At 39.4% G+C, this 27,170-nt stretch overlaps 1 protein-coding gene across 1 annotated transcript in view; it reads right to left on the minus strand.

Moving 5' to 3' along the window:
• kdm8 (lysine (K)-specific demethylase 8) overlaps positions 1-25,508 on the minus strand; it is a 30,324-nt gene extending 4,816 nt beyond the window's left edge. The window contains exons 1-5 of the mRNA XM_028814451.2: positions 25,036-25,508; positions 20,618-21,102; positions 6,664-6,836; positions 5,449-5,581; positions 5,294-5,341 (exon numbers count right to left, since the gene is read on the minus strand). Of these exons, the coding sequence (XP_028670284.2) occupies positions 5,294-5,341; positions 5,449-5,581; positions 6,664-6,836; positions 20,618-21,076 (813 nt within the window). The 5' untranslated portion in view covers positions 21,077-21,102; positions 25,036-25,508. The remainder of the gene's footprint in view (positions 1-5,293; positions 5,342-5,448; positions 5,582-6,663; positions 6,837-20,617; positions 21,103-25,035) is intronic.
• Between the last annotated feature and the right edge of the window lie 1,662 nt (positions 25,509-27,170).

A 27,170-nucleotide genomic window follows, 5' to 3' on the forward strand; every position in this document is an offset into this window, starting at 1 on the left:
AAAGTTGGTGACTTCTGCTCACTGTGTACCTCAGCATGCGCTGTCCACGCTCTGTGATTTTACATGGCCTACCACTTCGTGGCTGTTGTTTCCAATTGCTTCCACTTTGTTATAATATCACTAACAGTTGACCGTGGAATATTTAGTAGTGAGGAATTTTCACAAATGGACTTATTGCACAGGTGGCATCCTTTCACAGTACCACTTGAATTCACAAGCTCCTGTGAGTGACCCACTCTGTCACAAATGTTTGTAGAAGCCGTCTGCATGTCTAGGTGCTTGAGGTTATACACCTGTGGCCATGGATGTGATTTGAACCCCTGAATTCAATGATGTGGAGGGGTGTCCCGACACTTTTGGCAGTATAGTGTAGCTAGATGTACTAGACCTTGAAAATGAAAAAAGCTGGCTTTGGTAGAAGAATCATTCTCTCACTTTCTGTTAAAGAGCCAAAGCTTGTACAGAATGTCATAAAACTACCAGCTAGGTAGGTGTACTGTAGTTAGACATCGTAATTATGGGTGGCCTCCTTCAAGAGCTGCCCCAATGGAGAGGCACAAAACCACACAGTTGGTTGTTTGGACCATTGGAAGTGAGGGTTACCTCAGCAAGTGTGTGCACTGCAGGGAAGAAAACTACTGCTGGCATTTATAAACCTAGCTGTCTTGGAGATGGTAGAACAGTTGTGCCTACTGACTCTGTAGTCCTAGTAGGAAAATTCAGTTCTCTTGAACACTTGGAGGAATATGACTAAGATCTTAAGAGTCTGAGCCCAAGTGATGGCTTTTACTTTATTTCTGTGCAAAGCCATAGTTCAATGTTAATGGACATGGTTGACTTCCATTAATGTTAATCAGTTTCAAACTACAAATTACGTGTAATCATTATTTAATTATTATTTAGTAAACTTTGTAGTTGCATTTGCTTGTCAACTTGTTATAGGCCCTGGGCCTCCACTCAGTGAAAAGTGTTACACAGAAGTAAAGTGAACTGAATAACCTGCCCATACCAAACACCGACTTGGAAAGCAAACTGACTTGCTTATTGCACCACAAGCCAAGAGTCAAAAACTGACCTTGTAGCCATTCCTTGTAATTTAAGGCTTTTTGCCCTGGAGAATTAAGTCAAGCGCTTCTGAACTGCCAACTGAGTCCCAGTCATGTAGTGACGAACTGGATGATATATGTGAAACCTCAGCTGGACAGTACCAATGGGGCTGCAGTAGCATTCATGGAATGCTTAATAGTTGCTTCTGTGCAGGATCAGTTCATATTTACCAACTGTAAATGCTTTTTGAATGTCAGGGACTTGGATTCTAAATGAATTCTCATCATCAGCTCAGTACTGGAGGCACTTGCAAGGAGGCAGAACCAAAAAACATTGGCTCGAGTTTTTTGCAACCATAAAACAAACTGGTCACCAAGTTAAAGAAGGAGAATGCAAGTCACTAAGTAAAATAGATTGATTAGAATCATAACTGTAGCACGATCCTTCAGTTAGAAAAATATTTCACTGTCAGGAACAGACAGTGGTCACAACTGTACGAGTCACGTTGGCCACGTTGTGAACCTGTACACGTATGTCATATCAAGCTTTGTCTTTATGTTAGTTATTACACAGAATGAGTGGCATATAAAGACAAACATTTGAAAGGCAGTGTATAATAGGTCAATAGTGGAACAATATAGATAAATATGAAAGGCACTATAATTCTGAGAGGCAGATGGATTGAACGTTATTGATCCCCAAAATTAAATTTACTTGCTTCTACAACAACATAGACATTATAGACATGGTGCAACACCCTGGATTATACACACAATAATAGTATAATAATATAATGACTGCCTTTATTTGTTATCCAAACAACCCATTTATCCAGGGCAGCGTCACAGGAGCCTATCCCAGTAAGTATCAAGCACAATACAGGAACAATGCTAGACATGGCGTCAGGCCATCTCATAGGGTGGACACACACATAATCAGGACCAGTTCATTTAACCTGCATGTCTTTGGACTATGAGAGGATACCCACGCAGACACAAGGAGAACATGCAAGCTCCATTAAGGGAGCAGGTGGGATGTGAATCCAGTGTTGCGAGGCAGTAACACTACCACTGCCCTTTATTTATTATGTTTCATTATTATTAATTTGTTACCCAAACTAATAAGCAACATGGAATCCGAATGCGCAGTAGCACCTGCCATGAAATTATTCTATTACTTCAAAAACTATCAAAGTCGGTAAGTGCTGTTCTCAGTTCTCAAGTATATTCTCGCTATGTACACCATATACTATCCCAAGCTAAGTTTTTGCACACAAAGGGTACAAATAAGAAACCTAAGTTGAGTCCTTTGTCCTGTTAACAAGAACTGAAAACTGTAGTTCTGACTAAGAACAAAGCCCTTCTGGGAACCAAACACTGAATTTGTTCAGAGAAATAAAAGTTACTAAATTCAGTCACAACTTTTCTCGTGTTTTGGTATGTTAGCATCAATGTACATTTTCTTTCCAGGAAAAACCCCCAAGTGAAGTTAATTGTAACATACTTTTTAAAAAGCACAAATGCAAAGTTTTAAACAAAAAACAATGAACAGTAAATCAATAAACAAATCTAACTGTTGTAAAATTAACAATAAAAATGGCAAACACAGGCATAATGACAACCTGTGTAAGCCTGGTTCTAGGAAAGTAATTTTTGGCACAACAGTGGTCAGTGTCACAAAACTAGACAATATTCCTGGTAGAATCATGGCTAAAGAAAGACCTGGGGTCTCATTTATAAAACTTTGTGTGGATTCGAGCATGAAAGTGTATGTACAATAAAAAAACAGGAAAATGTGGAAATGCGTTTGTATGCAATTTACCCTTTATAAATCACAGCCATCTTGCAAAATGTGTGTACATGAACACACCTCGAATCCCACCTGTTGGCCACCCTTGAAACAGCCATGTATGGACTTTGCTGATCAACCATGTACTGTACATATGCAATCATGATGCAGAAGACCTTCATTGTCTGGTACAGCAGCTTTCCACCTCATGAGTCGAGACCCCACCACCTGCAAATGAGGAGTCCTATGCTGTGCTCCACAATTGAGTACGCAAGAGCATGCACGGCATTATAGTGCCTCTACTCTGTGTTCTGGGGGTCAAGGAATATGCAGCATTGGCCCTTTTTAAAAGGGAAATAATCTGTACATCACATTTGAGGCTTAATACGTTTGTCGCATCAAAGCACATTATAATAATGGCTCAGTGGTATATACACACGAGATATCATTTAGTTGGTTTGTATGTGTATTATCGTAGTATTTTCCTCTACTTACCCTTTACCTGTTTTCTCAAGGGTAAATGTTCTCGTCAGGTTCATTATCGGGTTGGTCTACTGTTGCACTTTAAAAGGAACACACACACATAGATAAACACACACACACAGACCCTAACCACAACAGTGCCCCATGAATGGCACACACACGCTGATTAACACTTTAAACCACACATCAGCCTGTCACTCAGCACACTTCAAGAGACTTACTTATTATCGGCACGAACAACATACGATGTTTTAGTGATATCTCAGACCTAAATATTACTTTTGGTCTACAAGAATACATTTAAACATACAAAGACTCAGCACTCTTGACTATAGGCCATTTATCAGCCAAGAATACCTTCTTCTGATCGTACTGTCCCTTCTTTTGAGTGGCGCCCTCACTCTCAGCCTTATAAACCTCGCAGTACAGAAATAATGGCAAAAAATCTGGCTGTCTCCAGGTGCTCAAAGAAATCTAACTTATTAATTCAATCACTCTAGACATTAAGACAAAGCATAGAAAGTTAAAAGCAGCATGGCATTTATTACAAGAATAATAATAATACCACTGGAACAAAGAATAATAGAAAATAGGTACTGATAGGAAAGTCTGAATATATATAGTCTTTAGGAAAAGCTTACGAAAAAGTTACAGATGACAAGGATGAATGTCCCAGGGAGGCGTTTGATTTAGCAATTGATGTTCATGATGCCTTTCTGACGACCAATGCCGTCTTCGTCTGTTCCTCTTCTTCTCCTACTTCTCTTTGCTTCTTCTCCTTCTTCTCCTTGCTCCTCTTCTCCAAACCAAGGCATATTTATTATGAAATGTCATGCCTTGGTTTCACAACACATGCACCTGATTGGCTGGCTGTCAATGTGATTGATGAATTTTGCTCAAACTCTTTCCCAGATAATAAAGTTCTTTGATATTGCCTCAGTTTCCCTTTTCCAAGGCTGTAAACCACATTCTTATCCCATATGTCCATCCATAAAGTAATCAATAGCCTGAGGTGTCAGTTCAGCATCCTTTCCCAGGTTGTAAAATAATTGAGCCATCAGAATGTCTTCCTTTCAATGTTGGAAACAGCTGTTTGAAAGTGAGGTGTAAGAAAACCTGCTTTGATTTGTTTTAATTGTAGTTCATCTGTTGTTTTATCTTGACCAAAATATAATGGAAAATTAAACCAAAATGTACAGATTTTGTACACCATAACAGTATGCATTTCCCTACTTGATCAATGGTGTTTAATTATATGATTTGTTAATGCTTTGATTCTGCCATGCCAGGTCATTTTTATATCATAGATTTTTTCCTTCCAAGGATATCATCCCTATGATAGTGTGACACAGATGGGTAATTCTCAGTCCTTCATTTTTATTTTTTCAGTTTCCTTCTAAACATTTTATTAAAGCAAATAGTTCATGATGAATACCACAGTTGTAAATGGAAACAAGTTACACAAAAAACTCCTGGCTGCTTTATCATTTGCAAGATTGCTAACAGTAAATGCAGTTATTTGAAATAAGCAATCGGGGGGATTCTTAACAAGCGATACAACTAAAGTGAAGCATAAAAATGCTGCTTAAACAATAACTTGTTCAACAACCAGAAACTGACTACTCATTAAGAAACTGAGTTGGAACAAAAACCTGCAGCCACTAGAGCCCCCCAGGACAAGCTGTACACACCCCTGCTCAGTACTAGCTACTGGGGAACTGATTACCACCCATAAGTGAAAATGTGGCCTGTTGCCACAACTTTCATATCATGGTCTGGATTCACAGACAACAAAGGACACAAAACAAGCCTGCCCTGGAAGTACCTTTTATATTGAACGGCACCACTTTGCATTGCATATTCTTGCATTTGGAGTGTTGTAAGCTACAAATCCCAAGATGTTTTGCTGAGTGCTCTGCTTGAAAACACTGACATGTACAGAGACATTTTTAGGTGGAGAAAATAAACTTCCTACCTGGTCAAAAAGTTGATGCTGGGCGAGGTATCCTATGCCATACTTTTCCTATGTAATGAAAATAAAATAAAGCAAAAAGGCAATTTTTTGGCTTTACAAATCTTAACACTTAAGACCTACAGTGACCAAGCTTAAAATGTGTGACTCATACTAACCTGGTTGATGATGTGCTTATCAATGAAATCGTTCACCGTCATAAGCGTTTGAGACCATTCTTCATCTGTGTATCGTAGGCCAAGTTCAACGGGCACAGTTCGACATCCAGCCACTTCTCTGAGGTATTTAATGCTGGAGAAACACATCATAGGGCAAAGAAGTAGAGTTTTATTATTTGGATGAAAGAGATCCTCATGTCAGTAACAAATCTTTTCCTCATAAACTGAAACAGCAGTACACAGACCAAGATTCTATTAATAATTCATATTAATATTAGATACAATGGTGGCCCAACTACCTTACAGACCCAGTGTACTGGGTTTGAGTCCCATGCCCTGACACTGTCCGTATGGAATTTGCACATTCTCTCCATATCTGTGTGGGTTTACCGCTGGGTGCTCCAGTTTTCCTTCCATGTTACCAGAGCTATGGGTGTGAGGGTAACTGGTGATTCTGAACTGTACCACTGTGAGCGTGCCCTGTCCATGGCAGGTGCATGTTTTGTTCCCAGTGCTAGAAGGATCGTCTCTGGTACCCAGTGACGCTGAATTGGATTTAACAGGGTTTGAGAAAGTTATTATTAGTTACATTTTGAGAGAATTTTCTGCTAATGTTATATTTGATGAGCCACACTAAAGGAGCTTTGTTTCACATGGGGAGCAAAGTCCAATTGTTTTATTTGCAAGTTGTGTACTATTTGTAATAGAGGCATATTGATATTCTATCAGACAATGCAAAGAAAAATGATTATATTTGCTATTTATGGCATGTACATTATTTCTTTTAGGTGAGCAATTAAACGGCTCAGTAAGTCCTTTGTTATTTTCAAAATGTCACACGGCGAGACACTGCCTAACAAATAAAACAACTTCTTTAATGCTTTGGTACCTCGGTGCATGTTCCTTTTTACAAAAAAAAAAAAAAAAAAGGTTACAAGATGCCAGTTGCGTAAAATTATTTTATGTCTAGATATTCTGTGTAAGGAATGTCACTACAAGTAGTAAAGAGACATTGATACAATAGAAACCTCTGTATTGATTCCATACACAAAGACTAAAAGATCATAGACATTTGTAGTCATACTTTTGTACTCTTTTCATGCTTTGGGCAGCACTGCACAAGTCGGTCGGTAGAAGTGCATTGTGTAATTTAGCTCAGAAATTAATCAACTGCAGGTGCCAAGCGGTGGGCAGGTTTCTTTTTGAAATGCTTACCTCCACTGATGCTCCTTGAAGGCTGGCCAGTGCTCTATAATCCCTTCTATTATAATGGGCTGCTCTGGAATCAAGAACTTTTTTCTGAAATGCTCCATTGATGGCTTGTGAATTTTCAAAACCTCAACTTCTGGTCTGATGTCTGGCAGCAACCAGCATTCAGTCTTCTGCTTCTATAACAAGTAAAACATAAAACTGCTTCTTTAGACATATTTATTGCCTCTCCTTTTTTGACACCAACCCAAAACTCTAAATAGGGTTAAGCAGGTTTGAGAATGCTGTTTTTGACACCTACACACCATTTAGGCTGTGGCATATTTTTATCTGTACATCTCCCAATTTACTGCACCCGTTCAGCTTTGTTTATTAGAGTAGTATACTGGCAGGATAACACCAAGATAAAATCTCCAGCCAGGAAACATAGATCAGGAGTGGAGTTAGACTACAATGCAGTCTTCTGTTGCACCTCCATAACACTAGATATGTTTTAATATGAAAACTGAAATATTTTAAAACTTAAAACAGAAAAAAGACTGGTTATTTAGCCAAAGTTCATCCATCCACTTTTTAACACAGAGAGTTGGAACATCAATTATAAGGTAGGAGTCGGCCTTGGGTGGGATGCCAGATGACACACAACCACACTCACCATTACAAGTCCAAACAGAGTCTGCAAGATATCCAGTGGCGATCTGATGGTTACAGTCCAAATCAATTTACTAATACAAAGATTGAAACTATTAAATCTACTATGTAGGAGCAGGTTAACAAAAAACACAAAATAAGACTTTAAATCAAAGCAAACTATGGTGTTGTATATGTTATGTAAAAATCAAATACAGTTGACACTAAAATCATAGTATAACAGAAAAATATAAATAAGTCACAGTAAAGTGACAAAGAATGCAGTCAACCTACAATCTACTATGTTAAATGGTAACTTATTCCAAACATCTTTACATTCTCTGTGGAAAACTACTTCGTAACTTTTGCATGTAGTGAGATGTCAAGCAAAATGACACCTTTTATTGGCTAACTAAAAAAATTACAATATGCAAGCTTTCGAGGCAACTTCAGGCAAGATGTAAAGAAACCCTTGTGATTACCATCACCAGCTTGCCTGAAGAAGGGGCCTGAGTTGCCTTTAAAGCTTGCATATTGTAATCTTTTTAGTTAGCCAATAAAAGGTGTCATTTTGCTTGACTTCTCACTACATTCATAATGGCTAACACAGTACAACACCCTAGTACTTGTAACTTTAGCATGAAATTTACCCATGATGAACTTCCATCTGTGCCTCCGTGCTCATTTGCAGCACTCATTTCCAGATTTAAATAAAAGGTTTCTATTTGTCACCAACACTTTTCTACATAAACGCCAGCCACAATACACAAATTCAAAATACTTTCCTTCCACCTCAAGTAGATACTTGCCCACTATCTCCGGACTCTGACTCATTAAAGTGAGGCTGCAGTCATGCTTTTGAATTAGACCTGGGGAACTGCTTCTGGTGTCATGCCTAAGTTGTCTAGAACACACCAGGACAGTCCTATGGTAGATCCCCCTTGCAGGAACCAAAGACCGTGATGAACAATGCCACCTTTTGTGTGGAGGAGTGAACTGCTCCCAGCACAATCGTTCACCAAGTTCATCCATTATGGCCTCCTGGCTGGGCAACAAATCTGACCGTCCACTATGGCACCTACACTTGAAAAATTAAGGGCGTCCTAGAGATACTAATTAGGTGAACCCAATAAGCTTCCCTCCGATTGTATATATAAAAAGCATATATTCCTGTATATTTTTATACAATCTCTCATACTCTTTTCTGACAATTCTTGGCAGTACGGTTTATACAGAGGTAAAAATAAGATTAATAGTTTAAGAAATGACTTCAAATCATCCAATTCAGCAAAGTCTCTTTTCAAAGAGAAACATCATCAATCTACTTGCCAAACAGAAGTACCTTATGGTACACACAAGGTCTTAATCATCCTCCTACAGGCTGTATGAAACCAGCTAAAGGAAAGCTATTTATTTGGGCAATTTCATGACAGACTTTTCATATGGGGCGGCACGGTGGCGCTGCTGCCTCACAGTTAGGAGACCCGGGTTCGCTTCCCAGGTTCTCCCTGCGTGGAGTTTGCATTTTCTCCCTGTATCTGCATGGGTTTCCTCCCACAGTCCAAAGACATGCAGGTTAGGTGCATTGGCGATTATGAACTGTCTCTAGTGTGTGCTTGGTGTGAGCTCTGCGGTGGGCTGGTGCCCTGCCCGGGGTTTGTTTCCTGCCTTGCACCTTGTGTTGGCTGGGATTGGCTCCAGCAGACCCCCGTGACCCTGTAGTTAGGATATAGCGGGTTAGATAATGGATGGATGGACTTTTCATATGTTTCCTTCTTTACTATACAATGCTACAAATGAGGTCTGCAACATCAAAAGAAGTTTTAAAAAATGTAACTGAATGATACATCAACTGGTGACTGTATATTGGCCTAGTGTGGATGTTGCCCTACAATAGATCATTGGTTGTCCTTCCAAGGTGGGTGTCTGCGTGGTGCCAAATGTTGATGGGGTTGGCACTGGCTCTTTGCATCTCATAACGGTTAGAAAACGGATACAGCGGATGAGTAATGGACAGTAATGAAATAATGTAGTAATAATTACTTAATAAGTATATGCTGTATGAGTAAGAAAGTAATTTTACTCTCTCTCTCATATTCAAACATGACAAAGAAAATATATTTGTGGACTTTAATACCCGGTGTTGAAACATTTAATACATTTGAAATATGGTTGGGGATGCAAAGTGATATTTCACAAGGTGCTTTATATACTGTAAAAGCCAGTGGAAAATATAAAGTTTGTTAGGTTAGTATCTGCAACCAGCAATAGAAAGAAAGGAAAAGCAGGGAAGTAAAAAAAAAGAATGAAAAAGAAAGTATCTGTCCATTAATTGTATCAACTTGCTTATCGCAATACAAGGTCACAGACAGTAAAACATGAATGTTATTAAGTTTGTTTTCTGAAAATGAAATGATCATATATATTAACAAATATGTCACAATTTTGTGCCTGCATGTACAGTGTATAGTAAATGAACCCTTCAAAACTTTAATAATGAGGCACAATGCAATAGGCTGTGTGATTAATACGCAATGACCCATTCACAGTCAACAGAACATGAGAATTCTAAGAAGTCTGCAAGGTGTCTGCCACAGTGAATAATTATGAGAAGGTCTCAATGAGTGCTATACTAGTAACACTAGCAGTATTTAGAATCTGGGGAGGGGACTTCCAGTATTTACCATAAGTGAGCAACATATGATACTTTAGTATACAGTGCAGCTGGAAAGTTTTCGCAGCGCATCACTTTTTCCACATTTTGTTATGTTACAGCCTTATTCCAAAATGGATTAAATTCATTTTTTTCCTCAGAATTCTACACACAACACTCCATAATGACAACGTGAAAAAAGTTTACTTGAGGTTTTTGCAAATTTATTAAAAATCAAAAAACTGAGAAATCCCATGTACATAAGTATTCACAGCCTTTGCTCAATACTTTGTCGATGCACCTTTGGCAGCAATTCCAGCCTCAAGTCTTTTTGAATATGATGCCACAAGCTTGGCACACCTATCCTTGGCCAGTTTCGCCCATTCCTCTTTGCAGCACCTCTCAAGCTCCATCAAGTTGGATGGGAAGCGTCGATGCACAGCCATTTTAAGATCTCTCCAGAGATGTTCAATCGGATTCAAGTCTGGGCTCTGGCTGGGCCACTCAAGGACATTCACAGAGTTGTCCTGAAGCCACTCCTTTGATATCTTGGCTGTGTGCTTAGGGTTGTTGTCCTGCTGAAAGATGAACCGTCACCCCAGTCTGAGGTCAAGAGCGCTCTGGAGCAGGTTTTCATCCAGGATGTCTCTGTACATTGCTGCAGTCATCTTTCCCTTTATCCTGGCTAGTCTTTCAGTCCCTACCGCTGAAAAACATCCCCATATCATGATGCTGCCACCACCATGCTTCACTGTAGGGTTGGTATTGGCATGGTGATGAGCGGTGCCTGGTTTCCTCCAAACATGACACCTGGCATTCACACCAAAGAGTTTAATCTTTGTCTCATCAGACCAGAGAATTTTCTTTCTCATGGTATGAGAGTCCTTCAGGTGCCTTTTGGCAAACTCCAGGCGGGCTGCCATGTACCTTTCACTAAGGAGTGGCTTCCGTCTGGCCACTCTACCATACAGGCCTGATTGGTGGATTGCTGCAGAGATGGTTGTCCTTCTGGAAGGTTCTCCTCTCTCCACAGAGGACCTCTGGAGCTCTGACAGAGTGACCATCGGGTTCTTGGTCACCTCCCTGACTAAGGCCCTTCTCCCCAGATCGCTCAGTTTAGATGGCCAGCCAGCTCTAGGAAGAGCCCTAGTGGTTTCGAACTTCTTCCACTTACGGATGATGGAGGCCACTGTGCTCATTGGGACCTTCAAAGCAGCAGAAATTTTTCTGTAACCTTCTCCAGATTTTGCCTAGAGACAACCCTGTCTCGGAGGTCTACAGACAATTCCTTTGACTTCATGCTTGGTTTGTGCTCTGACATGAACTGTCAACTGTGGGACCTTATATAGACTGATGTGTGCCTTTCCAAATCATGTCCAATCAACTGAATTTACCACAGGTGGACTCCAATTAAGCTGCAGAAACATCTCGAGGATGATCAGGGGAAACAGGAGGCACCTGAGCTCAATTTTGAGCTGTGTATACTTATGTACATGTGCTTTCTCAATTTTTTTATTTTTAATAAATTTGCAAAAATCTCAAGTAAACTATTTTCACGTTGTCATTATGGGGTGTTGTGTGTAGAATTCTGAGGAAAAAATGAATTTAATCCATTTTGGAATAAGGCTGTAACATAACAAAATGTGGAAAAAGTGATACGCTGTGAATACTTTCCAGATGCACTGTATGTGGCCCACCCTGTGTTTTTATAGGAGATGTGTCATGTTTTCTAGAATATCAAATTATGCCAAATTTTATTTATAATTCAAAATAGTTGTGTGGAATTGAAAATATTAAGAAAACATGAGACAAAAGGTTTTAACCCTTTAAGCCCAGGTACTTATTAAATGTGGACTTATGATATATTTGCCATATTATTTGATTTGTCATGCCAATTCATGTTGTCTTTTTCATTTACATCCTAAACTGAAATAAAAGAGAACAACCTAACATATAACTATATATGTTAACAATTAACAATAACAATTAAATTACTGAGTTACTGAGATAATTATTATTATTGTATTACAATTTTTTATTGGCTGTAAAATAACTATTTCTCTAAAGCTTACACTTAATTTCACAAGGCCTTAATAAGTTCAAGAGCACCAGATGCTAAATAATATTAAAAAATACATGTCTTTGTACCACAGTGAGGCCGTCATAAATGTCAGTTCTGCTTTTTATTTCATGCATGTAACGTTAGTTTTATCACACTCCCAGGCGTAGCCCAATATAACAGCTATTACTCATAAAAATGAGATCTGATCTTCAACTAAGTCACAATAATAGACAAACATTTTCCTACATCTGTATAAGAGTAGGATATAATGAAGAGCCATTGCTGCAATATTTGTAACCTTAATGTGGAGTCTTCTTCCACAGCAGCTTCTTCTGACTTTCATTGCTGTATTCTCTCCATCACTCAGATTTCACTTATGTTCATTAACAGTTTAGCCTCCACTTCATTTAGCCGTCAAAACACAATTTCTGTATCAGAAAAATTAGCATGTCTCCAGGACTGTGTGAGAAGCATGTCTGCAATGCTAAATGCAAAATAACTGAATGTGTAGCTGTAGTAGTAGTAGTAGTAGTAGTAGTAGTATGTCCAGTCCAATTTATCATCCAGCTGCACTCCCAGGTATTTATAGGTCTGTACCCTCTGCACATAGTCACCTCTGATGATCACGGGGTCCATGAGGGGCCTGGGCCTCCTAAAATCCACCACCAGCTCCTTGGTTTTGCTGGTGTTCAGGTGTAGGTGGTTTGAGTCGCACCACTTAACAAAGTCCTTGATGAGGTTCCTATACTCTTCCTCCTGCCCACTCCTGATGCAGCCCACGATAGCGAACTTTTGCACGTGGCAGATAATTCCCTGGGGTAATTTGCATTGCACTTCCACAGGACAGAACTTGAGAAAGATGAAGGGTTAAAGCAAACAGCACCCTTCCACGATATTTAGATGTGGAGAGGTATAACTACATTGTGTACGTGCAGTGACAAGCTATATAATGCAAGACAATGAGTCTCAAAAGGGTTTTGGAGAAGTGGAACATCTTAATAGGTAGGTTCAAAATTAGTACTAACAATCGTGTGAGGCAAACACTGTAAAATGTTTCCTCTTTTTAAAGTTAGATATCCTTGGTAACATTTCCAGTTCAGGCTGGGCTTGATAAATTTCAAACAACTTTTTTATACGGAAGGTGAATTAAAAGAAATCTCTGCACATGGTATTCAGTGAAGCAAGATGACAGCTGCAGTAAAAAAGGGCGAGGAAACAGTCAGAAACCGATTTAGCTCTGCTTGATCAGGTAAAGGGGAAAAAAAAAAGGAAATGAAATTTTAACCAAGCGCAGTCCCTGGTTTACATTCATATCAGGTTTGTTGCTCTGAATGGGAGATGTAGTAGATCATTCATTACTAGGTAAACCCAAATGTCATCCTTTTTTGACCTTTGTAGCTGATGGTTTTCAACCTGCCATATTTATACACAACAATTACCTCCATCAAACATTATTTCACACTCTTTCTGTGCAATTTTGTAAAAACATATATATTTTAAAACTGCTAATATTAATAGGTGCGATACCTTTTACAAAATTAATACTTCTGGCAGAGAGAATATTTATGACTCAACAATTTTTCATCCGTTTTTCCTCTTTTGGCACCAAATAAGTCACCCACCTTGTATCACCATTAGCACGCTTCTCTACATTATCAGCATGCCTTTTAAAATCTTGCAGTTGGCAATGATCCTTGACAACTTCTCTAACACACTGGAGGATAGGGTTTTTTTTACTTTATTCTGGGCATGTTTTCATTGATTCTTCTTCTATAATACGCTACCGTGGCTGTTCGTTTGTCTGTCCAGGATTTTAAATCACCTGTAGCTTGCAAACTGTTTCACCTATTGACTTGAAATATGGTACACATATACTACGTGATGTCTACTATCCGCTTTCGGGGTGATGATTTTTATTACTGTTTTTATTTTTATTTTATTTTATTGTAGAATCAACTCTCTGCAGTGCGCAGCAGGGCAGCGCATGCATATGAGCGCCGTTCTCATTCCCTACCACCTTCGCTAATCATTCTTGAGGCAGATTGAAGACTTAAGTGCCAGATTAAGTGGAAGATTAAAGAAAATGTACTAAGTAATTGCAACACAAAAACTAACAATCAGTTTTAATGCAAAAAGATGCCGACAAAAGAAGAGAAGCAGCGGGCCGCTAGGGTGGAGTAAAGAAGAGCTGCTCAGGAAGCAGCAAGCACATCAACCTCTGAGCAAACGAATGCTAAACATACAGAGAAAGGATGAATACTATGAATGCTCAAGTCAAGTCTATTCACTGCACGTTATTGTGCAGTGCGCCGTTACTGGTATGTAATAAAACAAAATACCACTCCTAAATGAGTAAGTAAAAAGAAAATCAGAAATGTGACTTAAGACATAACTTTCAAAACCATCAACACCACCCAGAATCACAGTAGAATGAGAACAACAGATTTAGACAATTTCACAATTTCCCTGCCGCGGTCTTTGCTAATTTTTACGCTTAAAAGGTTATAGGTTTAAAAACAATTATTGAAGGAAACTCTTCACAGATTATTACAAATGAAGATGAAAATTAATTGAGGGTAAAGAGATCCTTCTATTCCAAAAACTACTGAGGATAATAATAGTTCATTTATTTTTTGTTTAATGTGAACTTTTCATTGTGGTAGGATTGTGAAATGAAGCAAACAATAGGTAAAACTAGCACTTTACCTAAATATTCAATTATCTGTAAAGGAATAAAGAAAGTGGTATAATAAGAAAACTTTTTTTACTGCGGTGTTTCCTCTTAAATACAGACATACAGTACACTTAATTCTGTGATACATTTAATACATAGTACTTGCTCCATTTACCAAATACCTAAAGCTAAAATTAAATAAAATGAAGCAAATTACTGCCCAAACATTACAGTGCCTGTAAAACGTATTCACCTCCTTGGAAAGTATCACATTTTATGGTTATAAAATATTTAATCATAGTGAATTTAGTTAGGCTTATTTTGACATCGATAACAGAAATAAGACACTTTAATGTCAAAGAGAAAACTGATCTCAGCAATGTTGTATAAATTAATGACATGTACAAAACACAAAATAATGGATTATTTCCAAGTATTTAAGCCAGTATTTACTAGATGCACCTTTGGTAGCCATCACAGCCTCAGGTCTGTATACACAGGTCTCCATGTCAGCGTTGCACATCTGCACACAGTCATTTCTCCCCCATTTTTCTTTGCAGAACTGTCAGGTTACATGGGGCTTATGTGTGAACAGTCTTTTTCAAGCCTAGTCGAAAATTCTCAATTGGACTGATATCTGGACTCTGACTCATTGTTTTTAAGCCATCAAAGTTCACCTTTGTTTTTCTGCTTGAAGTTATTGTCTTTCTATAAAGCAATTTTTCTCCCAAGGTTTCTTGCAGACTGAACTATGCTGTATTTTGCTGCATTCATTTTCCTTTCCATTCTTTTTTTTATTTTATTAATTTTATTGTAGAGAAAAGCCAAGCAAAATGACACCTTTTATTGGCTAACTAGAAAGATTACAATATGCAAGCTTTTGAGGCAACTCAGGCCCCTTCTTCAGGCAACATCTTGCCTGAAGAAGGGGCCTGAGTTGCCTCAAAAGCTTGCATATTGTAATCTTTCTAGTTAGCCAATAAAAGGTGTCATTTTGCTTGGCTTTTCTCTACATTCATAATGGCTAACACGGTACAGCACCCTAGTACTATTAATTTTATTGTAATCATTCATACAAATCGATCACTTTTTACAAAAAATAGGATTGAAAAACAAGTTGACCCCCACCCCTCAGAGAGAGAGCATGGCCAACGGGGTAAAACTTAAGGCTTGTAGACATACGTAAATTGACGAGTTTAATAGGCCAGTAGAGATAAATGGAGAAGAAAAAGAAATACGGAGATAATTGCTTCCTCGGTACTTTAAGAGCTTATTCTAAAATTTTATTGATTATATCCTGCCAGGTTTTAAAAAAATTCTGTACAGATCCTCTAACTGAATATTTGATTTTTTCCAGTTTCAAATAGTATAAAACATTGGTTACCCATTGACTTAAAAGAGGAGAGTTAGGATTCTTCCAGTTTAGCAAAATAAGTCTGCGTGCCAAAAGTGTAGTGAATGTAATCACAGTTTGTTTGTCCTTCTCCAATTTAAACCCATCTGGAAGAAAACCAAACACAGCTGTTAATGAGTTAGGAGGGATTGTGACACCAAGGCTGTCTGAAAGGCACTTAAAAATTTTGGTTCAAAATGATGTCAATTTGGTGCAGGCCCAGAATATGTGCCCCAGTGAGGCTGGGACTTGATTGCAGCGTTCGCAGGTTGGCTCTTGCCCTGGAAACATTTTGGACAGTTTCAAGCGAGACAGATGTGCTCGATATATAATTTTGAGTTGAATAATTGTATGCTTTGCACATATGGAGCTCGAGTGAAGTCTCTGCATTGCTACTTTCCACTCCTTTTCTTATATATTGATTAAGAGATCTTTTTCCCATTGTCCTCTTGGATCTTTGAAAGGGAGGGACTGTAAAATAATTTTATATATTGCAGAGATGGTGTCTAAGTCCTTGAATTTGAGCAATATTTTTTCCAGCATGGACGAGGGTGCAAGATGAGGAAATTCGGGCAGGTTCTGTTTAACAAAGTTCCTAATTTGAAGATAGATTTCCTTTCCATTCTTGCAGGTTTTCCAGCACCTGCTGCATAGAAGCATCTCCACAGCATGATGCTGCCACCACTATGCTTCACTGCAAGTGGTGTGTTTTTGATAAGGCATAGGGCAAACATGGTATTTAGTCTGATGGCCATAAAACTCAAGTTTGGTGGCATAGGACCTTCTTCAAGCTGACTTCAATGTCTGCTATGTATTTTCCATCAAACTCTAGCCAATATTTTTTTTTTTTTAATACTGGTTTTCTCATAAACCTGTGATTGGTGCAGCACCCAGGCAACGGTTGTATTCTGTACAGTCTCTAAAATCTCTGTAGTTTGTAACTCCTTCAGTGTTATCATGGGTCTCCTGGTTGCCTTCTTTGCTAATCTTCTTGCATGATGACTCAGGTTTTATGGATTGCCTGCTCTAGGCAGATTTCCAGCCACGCCACTCTTTCCATTTCATAATAATTTTTTTAACTAGACTCCACAGGATAGTTAGTGACATGGATATTTTCATCCCTTGACTTGTGCTTTTCAATCACCTTTTTACAGAGTTGCTTGAAGTATTCTTTTTATCTTCATGGTGTAGGTCAGGCCACCATCCTGGCTCAGCACAAGCTGGACCTTCCAGATTCAGGTGCATTTATACAATCACTTGAAAGGCCAGACAGGTGATCTTCGTTGAACTAATTCTGTGACTTCTAAAACAAATTGCCTGCACTAGTGATGATTTAGGTGTGTCACATTAAAGGGGGTGAATGCTTACATAATCAAGTATTGTGTGTTTTATATTTTTAATTACCGTATATACTCGAGTATAAGCCGACCCGAATATAAGCAGAGGTACCTAATTTTACAAAAACTGGAAAAACGTATTGACTCGAGTATAAGCCTAGGTTGGGAAATGCAGTAGCTACTGGCAAGTTTCAATAATCAAAATAAATACCAATAAAGTTACCGTACATTAATTGAGGCATCAGTAGGTTACATGTTTTTGAGTATTTATTTCAAAGAAAACCAGTAAACTAGCTCTGTAAGTGGAGAAGAGGGTCAACAAAAACAATATGGTATCTCTCGTGTGTGTGTGTGTGTCTCTCACGCACGTGCGTGCGTGTGTCTCTCTCTCTCTCTCTCGCTGTACAGGGAGAGACTGAACACGTGCGGAAATCATCGGCGTGCACAAACCGAAAGGGAAACTGGCTTGTTCGTATACCAGGGGGCAGTGGGGCCTGACTCGAATATAAGCCGAGGGTGACGTTTTTCAGCACATTTTGGGTGCTGAAAAACTCGGCTTATATTCGAGTATACAGTGATCCCTCGCTATATCGCGCTTCGCCTTTCGCGGCTTCACTCTATTGCGGATTTTATATGTAAGCATATTTAAATATATATCGCGGATTTTTTGCTGGTTCGCGGATTTCTGAGGACAATGGGTCTTTTAATTTCTGGTACATGCTTCCTCAGTTGGTTTGCCCAGTTGATTTCATACAAGGGACGCTATTGGCAGATGGCTGAGAAGCTACCCAACTTACTTTTCTCTCTGTCTTGCGCTGACTTTCTCTGATCCTGACGTATGGGGATTGAGCAGGGGGGCTGTTCGCACACCTAGACAATATGGACGCTCGTCTAAAAATGCTGAAAGATTATCTTCACGTTGCTATCTTCTGTGCAGCTGCTTCCTGAAGCGACATGCTGCACGGTGCTTCGCATACTTAAAAGCTCTAAGGGCACGTATTGATTTTTGACTGTTTGTTTTTCTCTGTCTCTCTCTCTCTCTCTCCCTGCTTCTGACAGAAGGGGTGTGAGCTGCCGCCTTCAACAGCTCTGTACCGGCGGTGCTTCGCATACTTAAAAGCCAAACAGCCCTATTGATTTGTTTGCTTTCCTCTGTCTTTCTGATAGTCTGTGCTCCTGACGCGCACTCCTTTGAAGAGGAAGATATGTTTGTATTCTTTTAATTGTGAGACAGAACTGTCATCTCTGTCTTGTCATGGAGCACAGTTTAAACTTTTGAAAAAGAGACAAATGTTTGTTTGCAGTGTTTCAATAACGTTCCTGTCTCTCTACAACCTCCTGTCTTTCTGCGCAAATCTGTGACCCAAGCATGACAATATAAAAATAACCATATAAACATATGGTTTCTACTTCGCGGATTTTCTTATTTCGCGGGTGGCTCTGGAACGCAACCCCCGCGATGGAGGAGGGATTACTGTATACGGTAATTTAGACCACTTTTGCAGAGATCTGTTTTCACTGTGATATTAAAAAGTCTTTCTGTTCATCAATGTCAAAGAGCCTAACTAAAATTCAATATTACAGAACAATAAATTGTGAAAACTTCCAAGAGAGTGAATACTTTTCCTAGGCACTGTGAATCTGTGCAGCTGTATTTCAGAAGTTGCCATATTTAAATTCATGTGAGGTAACTAGTAGCAAGTGAACCTCTTGGAAGATCAAAATCCTCATCCTGCTCTTACATATATCCATCCATTTTCTCAATCCATTTTTTCTGGTCAACACAAACCTATGCCAGTAGAAACCATTCTTTTGAAAAACAGCTCATGAGTATTCTATAAACCTGGGTGTCCAACTCTGATCCCGAGGAAGAGGCCACGGTGGCTGCAGCTTTTCATTCTAATTCTTTTCTTAATTAGTGACCAGTTTTTGCTACTAATAAACTTATTTCTTAATTTTAATTGATTGCTATGTCTTTGTTTCTTTTTTCCTTAAATAGCAGCCATACAATAATGAGACGCAAAACCAGCCAACACCTGACTAGCTAACCAGGGTCCATCAGTGAAGTTCTCAGAAATGTTGACCTGTCCAGGTCCACAAAACATTTTGAGTGGTGGTCTTACAAAAAAGAAAATGATCAGTTTTAGAAATGTCTGGTGTGGCAGAATGGGAGCACCAACAAGCCATGGAATTAAATAACAGGTTTAATGACCAAAAAGAATCAGCTTCTAATTAAGAAACTAGTGTTGCGGACAGCTGGGTCTCATGCCCGGGAGGGACGCCCCTGCTGCTTATGTTCTGGGGAAGCAGCCATGGACAGCTCAGTACCTCCCCCGGGTCGCTTGGTGGCAGCCTCCCTGGCCAACGGTGATTCCCCAACCTCCCGCAGGGCTCCATGGGAGAGGGAGATGGAGTCCTCCACAGCCTGGTTGGGGCCCGGGGTGGCTGTCTGGTTTCAACAGCCTGGCTGGACGACTCTTCAGCCCCACCCGGAAGTGCAATTAGGACCAGGTGGTCAAGCACCTGGAACGCTTCCGGGTGGGCTATAAAAAGGGCCAGCCACCACCACTCAAGGAGCCAGGGTTGGGAGGAGGAGGACTAAGATTGAGGAGGAGTGGTGGGAGAGGAGAAAGGATTGTTGCTGTGTTGGACTTGTGCTTTGTGGGACTGTGTATTGCCTGTAGGTCACGGGGAAGACGTGCGCCCACGGGTGAAGAAAAATAAAAAGTCCATTGATTTATTACATGCCTCTGTGTCGGGTCAGGTGCCTATATAGCGCCTTGTTACACTAGTTAAAGTGAAACTTGTTGGAGTTTGAGGCCCCGATGTAGCTGATCATCAGTTGGCTCAATTCACGTCTCATTTTTGTTTGGCTGTCATTTAAGGAAAAAAAAAGAAGCAATTTAGAGAACTGAGTCTTGAAAAACACAGCAATTAAAATGAAGGAAAATTAAGTCTATTAAGAGCAGGGATTTGTCACTGATTAAGAAAGTCACAGGAAGAAAAATCTGCAGCCATCATAGCACTCAAGGATTGGAGATGGACACTTCAGCTATACACAATCTGCTAACAGATGAGGCAAAAGTGGAAAATTAGGTAGAATAGAAAAGGAAAATAGGAACAAAAAAGCAAAGGACAGGTTGTTAGTGGATATGCTATAACCTTCAGATGTCTGTAACCTTCAAAAGATAAGACTAGTATTTTTTTTTACCTTTATGTTAAAACTTTCTTTTTCTTCTTCTTCTGTTGACCTTTTTTTAACAGCTTTTTCATTTACCAATACTTTCACAACTCTTCCTAGAATGTTATCCATTATGCTCGCTCCCATCAATAAACCCATATCACAGATCTTTAGAGCCTGATACACATTTCCTGGTGCTTCTGTCTGGCACAGTGAAGCTGCCTTATACAAGCAGCCAAAAGAATAAACTCGTCTCCATTCCTTGTCCACGTCTCTCCAGGTACCAGTGTTCAGCTTTTCCCAAGAGTAATCAAGAATGGCTTCACTGGTCTGCAAACACTCGGCTGTTTTCTCATCGCTGTACAGTAGCTGCTTGGCTTTGTTCAAGAGGAAGATGACACTTTGGTCAACTTTTTCACTGAAGTCCAGTACAAACTCCACTTCACTGGATGGCAGAGTTCTTCTTACTTTTTCCCATAAACTGGACATTTTTTTTTTTACTGTGAATTTTTGGCCTGCATAATATAAGAATATAAGTATCAGTGACAGCATTTTAAGGAAAGTACACTTAAATGTTCCAAGGTTTTCATATTTTGCATTGTTCAACTAACAAAAACAAAAATGTTAAAAACTTCTTTCTCTTTATGGACTTGCGGGCATGTGGGACTGTTGAAAAAAGGGTAACTGAGGCCATAACTGGCAAACATGTTAAATGCACCGTGTACAAATATGGGTGGGGGACTCCACCTTTATTTTGCCAAACATTTTCACAAGTCTTTAGAGAAGTAAAAGAAAAATATTTGATCATGTAAACTATCCAAAAGAGAAACGAAAGCCTAGCAACAATACAGAAAAAAATATTGTGTAAGGCATTATGGTCATCTGTTATTTCTCACATGGCTCATATCTCATTTTTGTTTGGCTACCATTTCAGGAAAAAAAGGGTGTTTTGAGAGTTTATTTAGTGAAAATTCATCATTCCTTCACAGTAACAAAAACAAAACGCAGAACACAGTGCTTTGTAAAAGTATGCAAACCCTTAATCAATAGTGAATTATACTAAATAACAAACCCTATACTAAAACTCTGTCCTCTTGATATTCTTATTTTCAAAGCATTGGAATGTTTGCTTTTTTTTTTATTGTGACACTTTTTTAAAAGACAAAAAGGGCAACATTCTGTTTGTCTAAGTATTCAATCACCATGCTCTCTGTTTCACAGGAATGACAGCTTTAAGTGATTTTGGGGAAGTCTGCTCCAGCCTTGCACACTGATCTTGGCCCACTCCTCCAGGAAGACCTGCTGCAAGTTTTTTAAGGTTAGTTGGATGACACTTGGCCACCACAATTTTTAAATAGCGCCAGGTCTTTCAGTAGGCTATTGTAGGACATTTATTTTTTTTGTCAATGATACACCTTAAGCTTACTCTGATGTGTAAGGCATCATTGCCCTGCTGAATGATGTACATTTGTGTACAGTTCTATTTTTTTTAGCAGACTCAACAAGGTTCTCCTGCAGTAATTACTCACCAGCTATTCCTCTTTGTATTTTATGCTTAATGCTACCACAACCATAGGTGTTTTATAAGTTTTGGGCAGTGATGCTTTTGCACAACACATATCTCCTTGAGCTTTGGCCAAAAAGTTTAATCTCATGGTCTGCTGATGACAAAATCTTTACCCACATTGCAACTGGATCACTCTAATGCCTTTTGGCAAACTCCAGATGATAATAGTTTCACACAGCTCTTTGGGAATTGTGGCTTCTGTTCTACTAGACTCCCTTACTGGCCTGTATTCTGTGGAGCTGTGTCACTGAAATGGCTGGTTGCCACGGCTTTACTGTGGTCACAGCCAATGAATGATTCAAGGTGATTTTTGGCCTCACTCACAAGTTGTCTCCTTGTCTGCATAAAGTTTTGAAGGACAACCTTTTATACACAGTGTCTGGGTTATTTGACATGGCTCCTAATTCCACAAAACTGAATCAACAGAGCCTACTGGAAAATCTAAACACTTGGATATTTTTTTGTACCTTTTAGCTAATTTACGCTTCTCTTTTACATTTTTTCACTGCACATTGTACTCGTTTAGCTGTTATGTGCCAAATAAAAAATATTGCAAGTTTTATTATCTCTAATGTCACTGAATGCTCTTTAGTGTTCATTTTGAGGACTGTCACAAACACAGTTTACAGGGTACAAATTCTTGTGTACATCAATTTATTGTATTGTTTGTGTTAATGAAAAAGATCAACTCTGCAAATCACTAAAACATAATTATTGGTCTGTGCATCACCAAATTATATTGACTGGCAATAACATCACATCCTGTGTAATGCGTACCAGTTTCCTCTTTCAAAGAATTGCATTCTTGCCAAACAGAGATGCCTTGATCCAAAAAGTATACCAGATGTAACCTCAGAAACAGGGAGGCGGTCTATAGTCCCTCTCACTCTGCCCTTTCTGTCACGGATACCAGAAGAGGCTTTAGTTCAGGGGTCCTGGAGCACTACAGTTGGTCCAGGTTTTCATTCTAACCATTTTATTTAATTGATAACTAGTAGCCACTACCACCTGGCACATGTAATGAAGTGATTGCTCTTACAATGAATAGTACAAGCCATATGAAAAATGGAGGGTTCAGCCAGTTACCTCACCAACAAGCCATTCACCATGCACAGCATTGCCATGTCTACCAAATCTACTGTGCCTTAAAATAAATGAATCACTGGTTGAACCAGGCCGTAAGACATGCATGCCATGTGCCAGACACATCTTGGTATCATAAATAACTTGTGCGATAATAGACTAACTACTAAAAATTGTTTTGTTCAGACTTGGTGCCCTTATTGAAACAGGAATGTAGTCAATCGCTCCGATTACACTATGCTGAAAATTGCCTTTTTATGTTTTCAAAAAACATACTATGTTTTATGTATGTGCAACCAGACCATATGAAAACTGGGTGTAGTGCCTCGCCGGTCGGTTAATGGCATCCAGCACAGCAGGCAAGATGGATTGAACCTTGGCTGAGATATTCCTGACCTGTTGACCAGTTCACTGAGAAGTGACAAGTACCCGATTATACAACGATGAAAAAACAAAAAAGTTCATCAGTGCAAATACACTGCATTGGTCCTCTTAAAAGGGGTACAAATAGAGTCTGTACTGTACATCACATTCATTGTTTTTGAGGTGTAATGTTTGTCACTTCAATGCACATTATAATAACTGCTCAGTGATATGAATTGTGTGTGTAAGTTGTCATTTAGCTGGTTCCCTACTTGATCAAGGGAGTCATAATTTCCCAGTTTCTTCGAAATGTTGCGTAAGGTCAGAGTTGCAGTAAATACACTCAAATTCAACACACTCAAATGTATAAATCCCGACATTTGTGTGGGAAATGGTGTAAGCACAGTTCAAGCCTCTTTTGTGTGTGTTCAAGCCATATATCTAGAGTTGGACACACCTGCTTTAGATGAACTACAGTAGAGGACACTTCACTTCGCTCAAGACTCTGTCAGACACTTCCCTGGTTTGAAACCACTGTCTTTTCGGAAAGGACTTAGCAAGTTTTGGATGATAATCAGAAGCAAAAATTCTGACTAGTATCTGGTTTCATGGGTCAACTACCGGAGTTGCCACACTTGTCGATATGTCGAATAAGTCTTCTCATCTGAATGTAGTAAAGACAAAGAAGACAAGCAAGGTGCCTCGCAACACTGTAGCCAACAGACTGGTAGCAAAAGAGGCATTCAGATAACAAGGCTTGGAAACAGCAAAAAATCTGTCATTAACGACATTAAAGAAGGGCGGTGTTATAAACGATACTGTGAGAAACTGGGAAAATGCAGACAGGAAGTTCAAGCTGATCTGGTTGACTCGAATGAGGCCAAGTCCTGCTCAATGTTCTGCTCTTAAGCTTGAATGAGCCATTTATTGCTTATTGGGTATGCGGTTCCGGTTTTCTGACGCTTAGGTGTCTTTAGCAGACGTGTACTGATGTTATACTTAATCAGAAACCCCCGTGTACACCTTATTAAACACGTCAATGATTTTCCGGTTACCTGGTTAAGGTGACCCCTAAAAGTTAGGGTGGCAACACTGCACTTAAGTACACCAGCAAGTGTTTCACGAACCACCACATCCACCGCGTCTCTGCACACCATTACAGGTGTCAATTTATTAGAATGGCAAGAGGTATCCATTAGCTATATCGATGTTGTCTGCTGAGTCTGCACCAGCTGGACTATAAAGGATTTGGCAAAGAGGTTTTCCTTACTGCTGTCAAATATTTTTTAAACAATACTTCTGTATTTGTCAACATGCTCTTAACTACTAAGCAGAGCTGAAAAACAAATAAACGGTATACCGCAGTTATGGTGATTAATTCAAATGAATGCCCATGCGGGCTCTCCGTTAAGTACCTGCTAAATTCGCAGCTTACCTTCATTTGAAAACACAGTTCTTTAACGTAAGCAAATTTTGTCGCTTTTATCATAACGTATGAAGCGCAGTTATAATAAATTGGTAAAGGTAAAACAAAAATAATAAAAACTACATAGAAGCGCAGTTACAAACAATTGACTTCTATTACTAAGATGTGAAAAGAAAAGCGCCAGGACTCCAAATAGTTACATCTGTGTTCTCCAAATAAGAGTCCGGCAGGAAACAAGCGCCCGTATGTGCTTCCAGTGCCGTCCTGCACAGTCCGACCAGGAGCTACCGTAAAGCGTGTAATAAACTCTCCTCATGTTGTTTAGGACGGATCTCCCCGGATTAATACGAGTTTTGGTGCGTACGGTATATATTTGCATTTCTGTTTATTTAGTCGATGGTGCTGCACACCCTCACAGATCCAAAGTCCTGGGTTCATATCCAACCCGTGAGACTTCTCTCAAAGTAATCCTGCTTTTCTGCCACATTTCAAAGCCATGACTGTTAGCACCCCCCTCAAATTGGCCACACATAACAGTGTTAGAATGTTGGTGAATGAATCCTTCAGAATTTTTTCAGTTTTTGCATAAATATAACCTAAAATGTGATCAGGTTTAGGAAAATCCTAAAATGAATTAAACAATTTTTTTGAGGAAAATGATCCAGTGCTATGTACTGTATTTGTGGTTATTTGCTTTCAGTAACTGGTGTCACCCACCTGTGCAACAATAACTTCAACTAAACAACTCGTGATGAGCTGTGCATATCAGCGTACAGGAATTTTACCCCATTCCTGCTGGGAAGAACTGCTTCAACTAAACGCAATGTCACATTACAAGATCATTTACATAATCTCAGCGACTCAGTTGGCACAACACTGCTGGGAAGCTAATGTGACATAACCCCTGTGAATGCCATAATGACGGGACTGGCATCCTGATGGACATGACTCATGAGTCTTTGCCTGGAAGGGATTTCTTTCTTTCTTTCTTTCTTTCTTTCTTTCTTTCTTTCTTTCTTTCTTTCTTTCTTTCTTTCTTTCTTTCTTTCTTTCTTTCTTTCTTTCTTTTAATCCCTTGATGGGATTTCAAATTCTTAAAAATGCTGGGTCTTTAATGGCACTATATGGTTCTTTACTGAATTGTGTGGTTTCTCGTTGAACTGTTGCTTAACAAAGAACCATTTCATTCTGGGATGGACTGTTTGCCTATGAAGTTGGTTCTTTGTGCCTTGAAAAACTTAATATGTGGGGAAAAAAAAGTTTAATCTATGGTAGGCTACCTAGCAGGACACTAACAGATTAAGAAAACCTGGACATACTATGTATTATTGTATGCAACGAGAGTTCTTTTAAAATTATGAGCCATTGCTATTTTACAAATCTTGTACCGTCAAGTCATGGTTATTTACTTTATGGAGCCTGTTACAAATCCAAATACATAAAAGATTCTTTCTGATTATTAAGGGTGCATAATAGAAGGATGAGGATGTGGATGGACACCCAAACACACACACACACACATATCCTGGCCAGGGGTCCATAATGGAAAGACAGAGAGAGAGAGAGAGACTAAGCCATATATTCCCCCTGTACATAGGGTGGCAGCATCCCTCTGGTGGAAGTCCCATTTGTACACCCACAGGGAATATTGGGAGCTCTAATCCTGTTGGAGTACTTGGGTGCTGCCAAGGGGAGCTGCAGAGTTTAACTGAGCTGTACCCCTTCACTGTAGCCTGCCATTCCAGACCTGACTTGGTGACTCAGTACAAAGTGTTTTGAAGTTCCTTGCACTCAAATTCTAGTAGCACATACAGAAGACCTGCCCCACACCACCGTGAAATATGAAATTTACAAGTTTGATATACAGTAATTCCCATTTCTTTTACTGTACCTTCATTTTGAGCTCTTCACAAGGAGGTGGTATACTGGTGTATGGTATGAACCTTTGCTATCCAATGAAAATGCCATTAGCAGACATTTGGACATGAACCCAGCATATGCAGGTTTGAAAAGAAGAACATCCATCCATCCATCCATTTTCCAACCTGCTGAATCCGAACACAGGGTCACGGGGGTCTGCTGGAGCCAATCCCAGCCAACACAGGGCACAAGGCAAGAACCAATCCTGGGCAGGGTGCCAACCC

The sequence above is a fragment of the Erpetoichthys calabaricus genome, chromosome 11 (assembly GCF_900747795.2).
Source record: "Erpetoichthys calabaricus chromosome 11, fErpCal1.3, whole genome shotgun sequence".
Classification (NCBI taxonomy): Eukaryota; Metazoa; Chordata; class Cladistia; order Polypteriformes; family Polypteridae; genus Erpetoichthys; species Erpetoichthys calabaricus.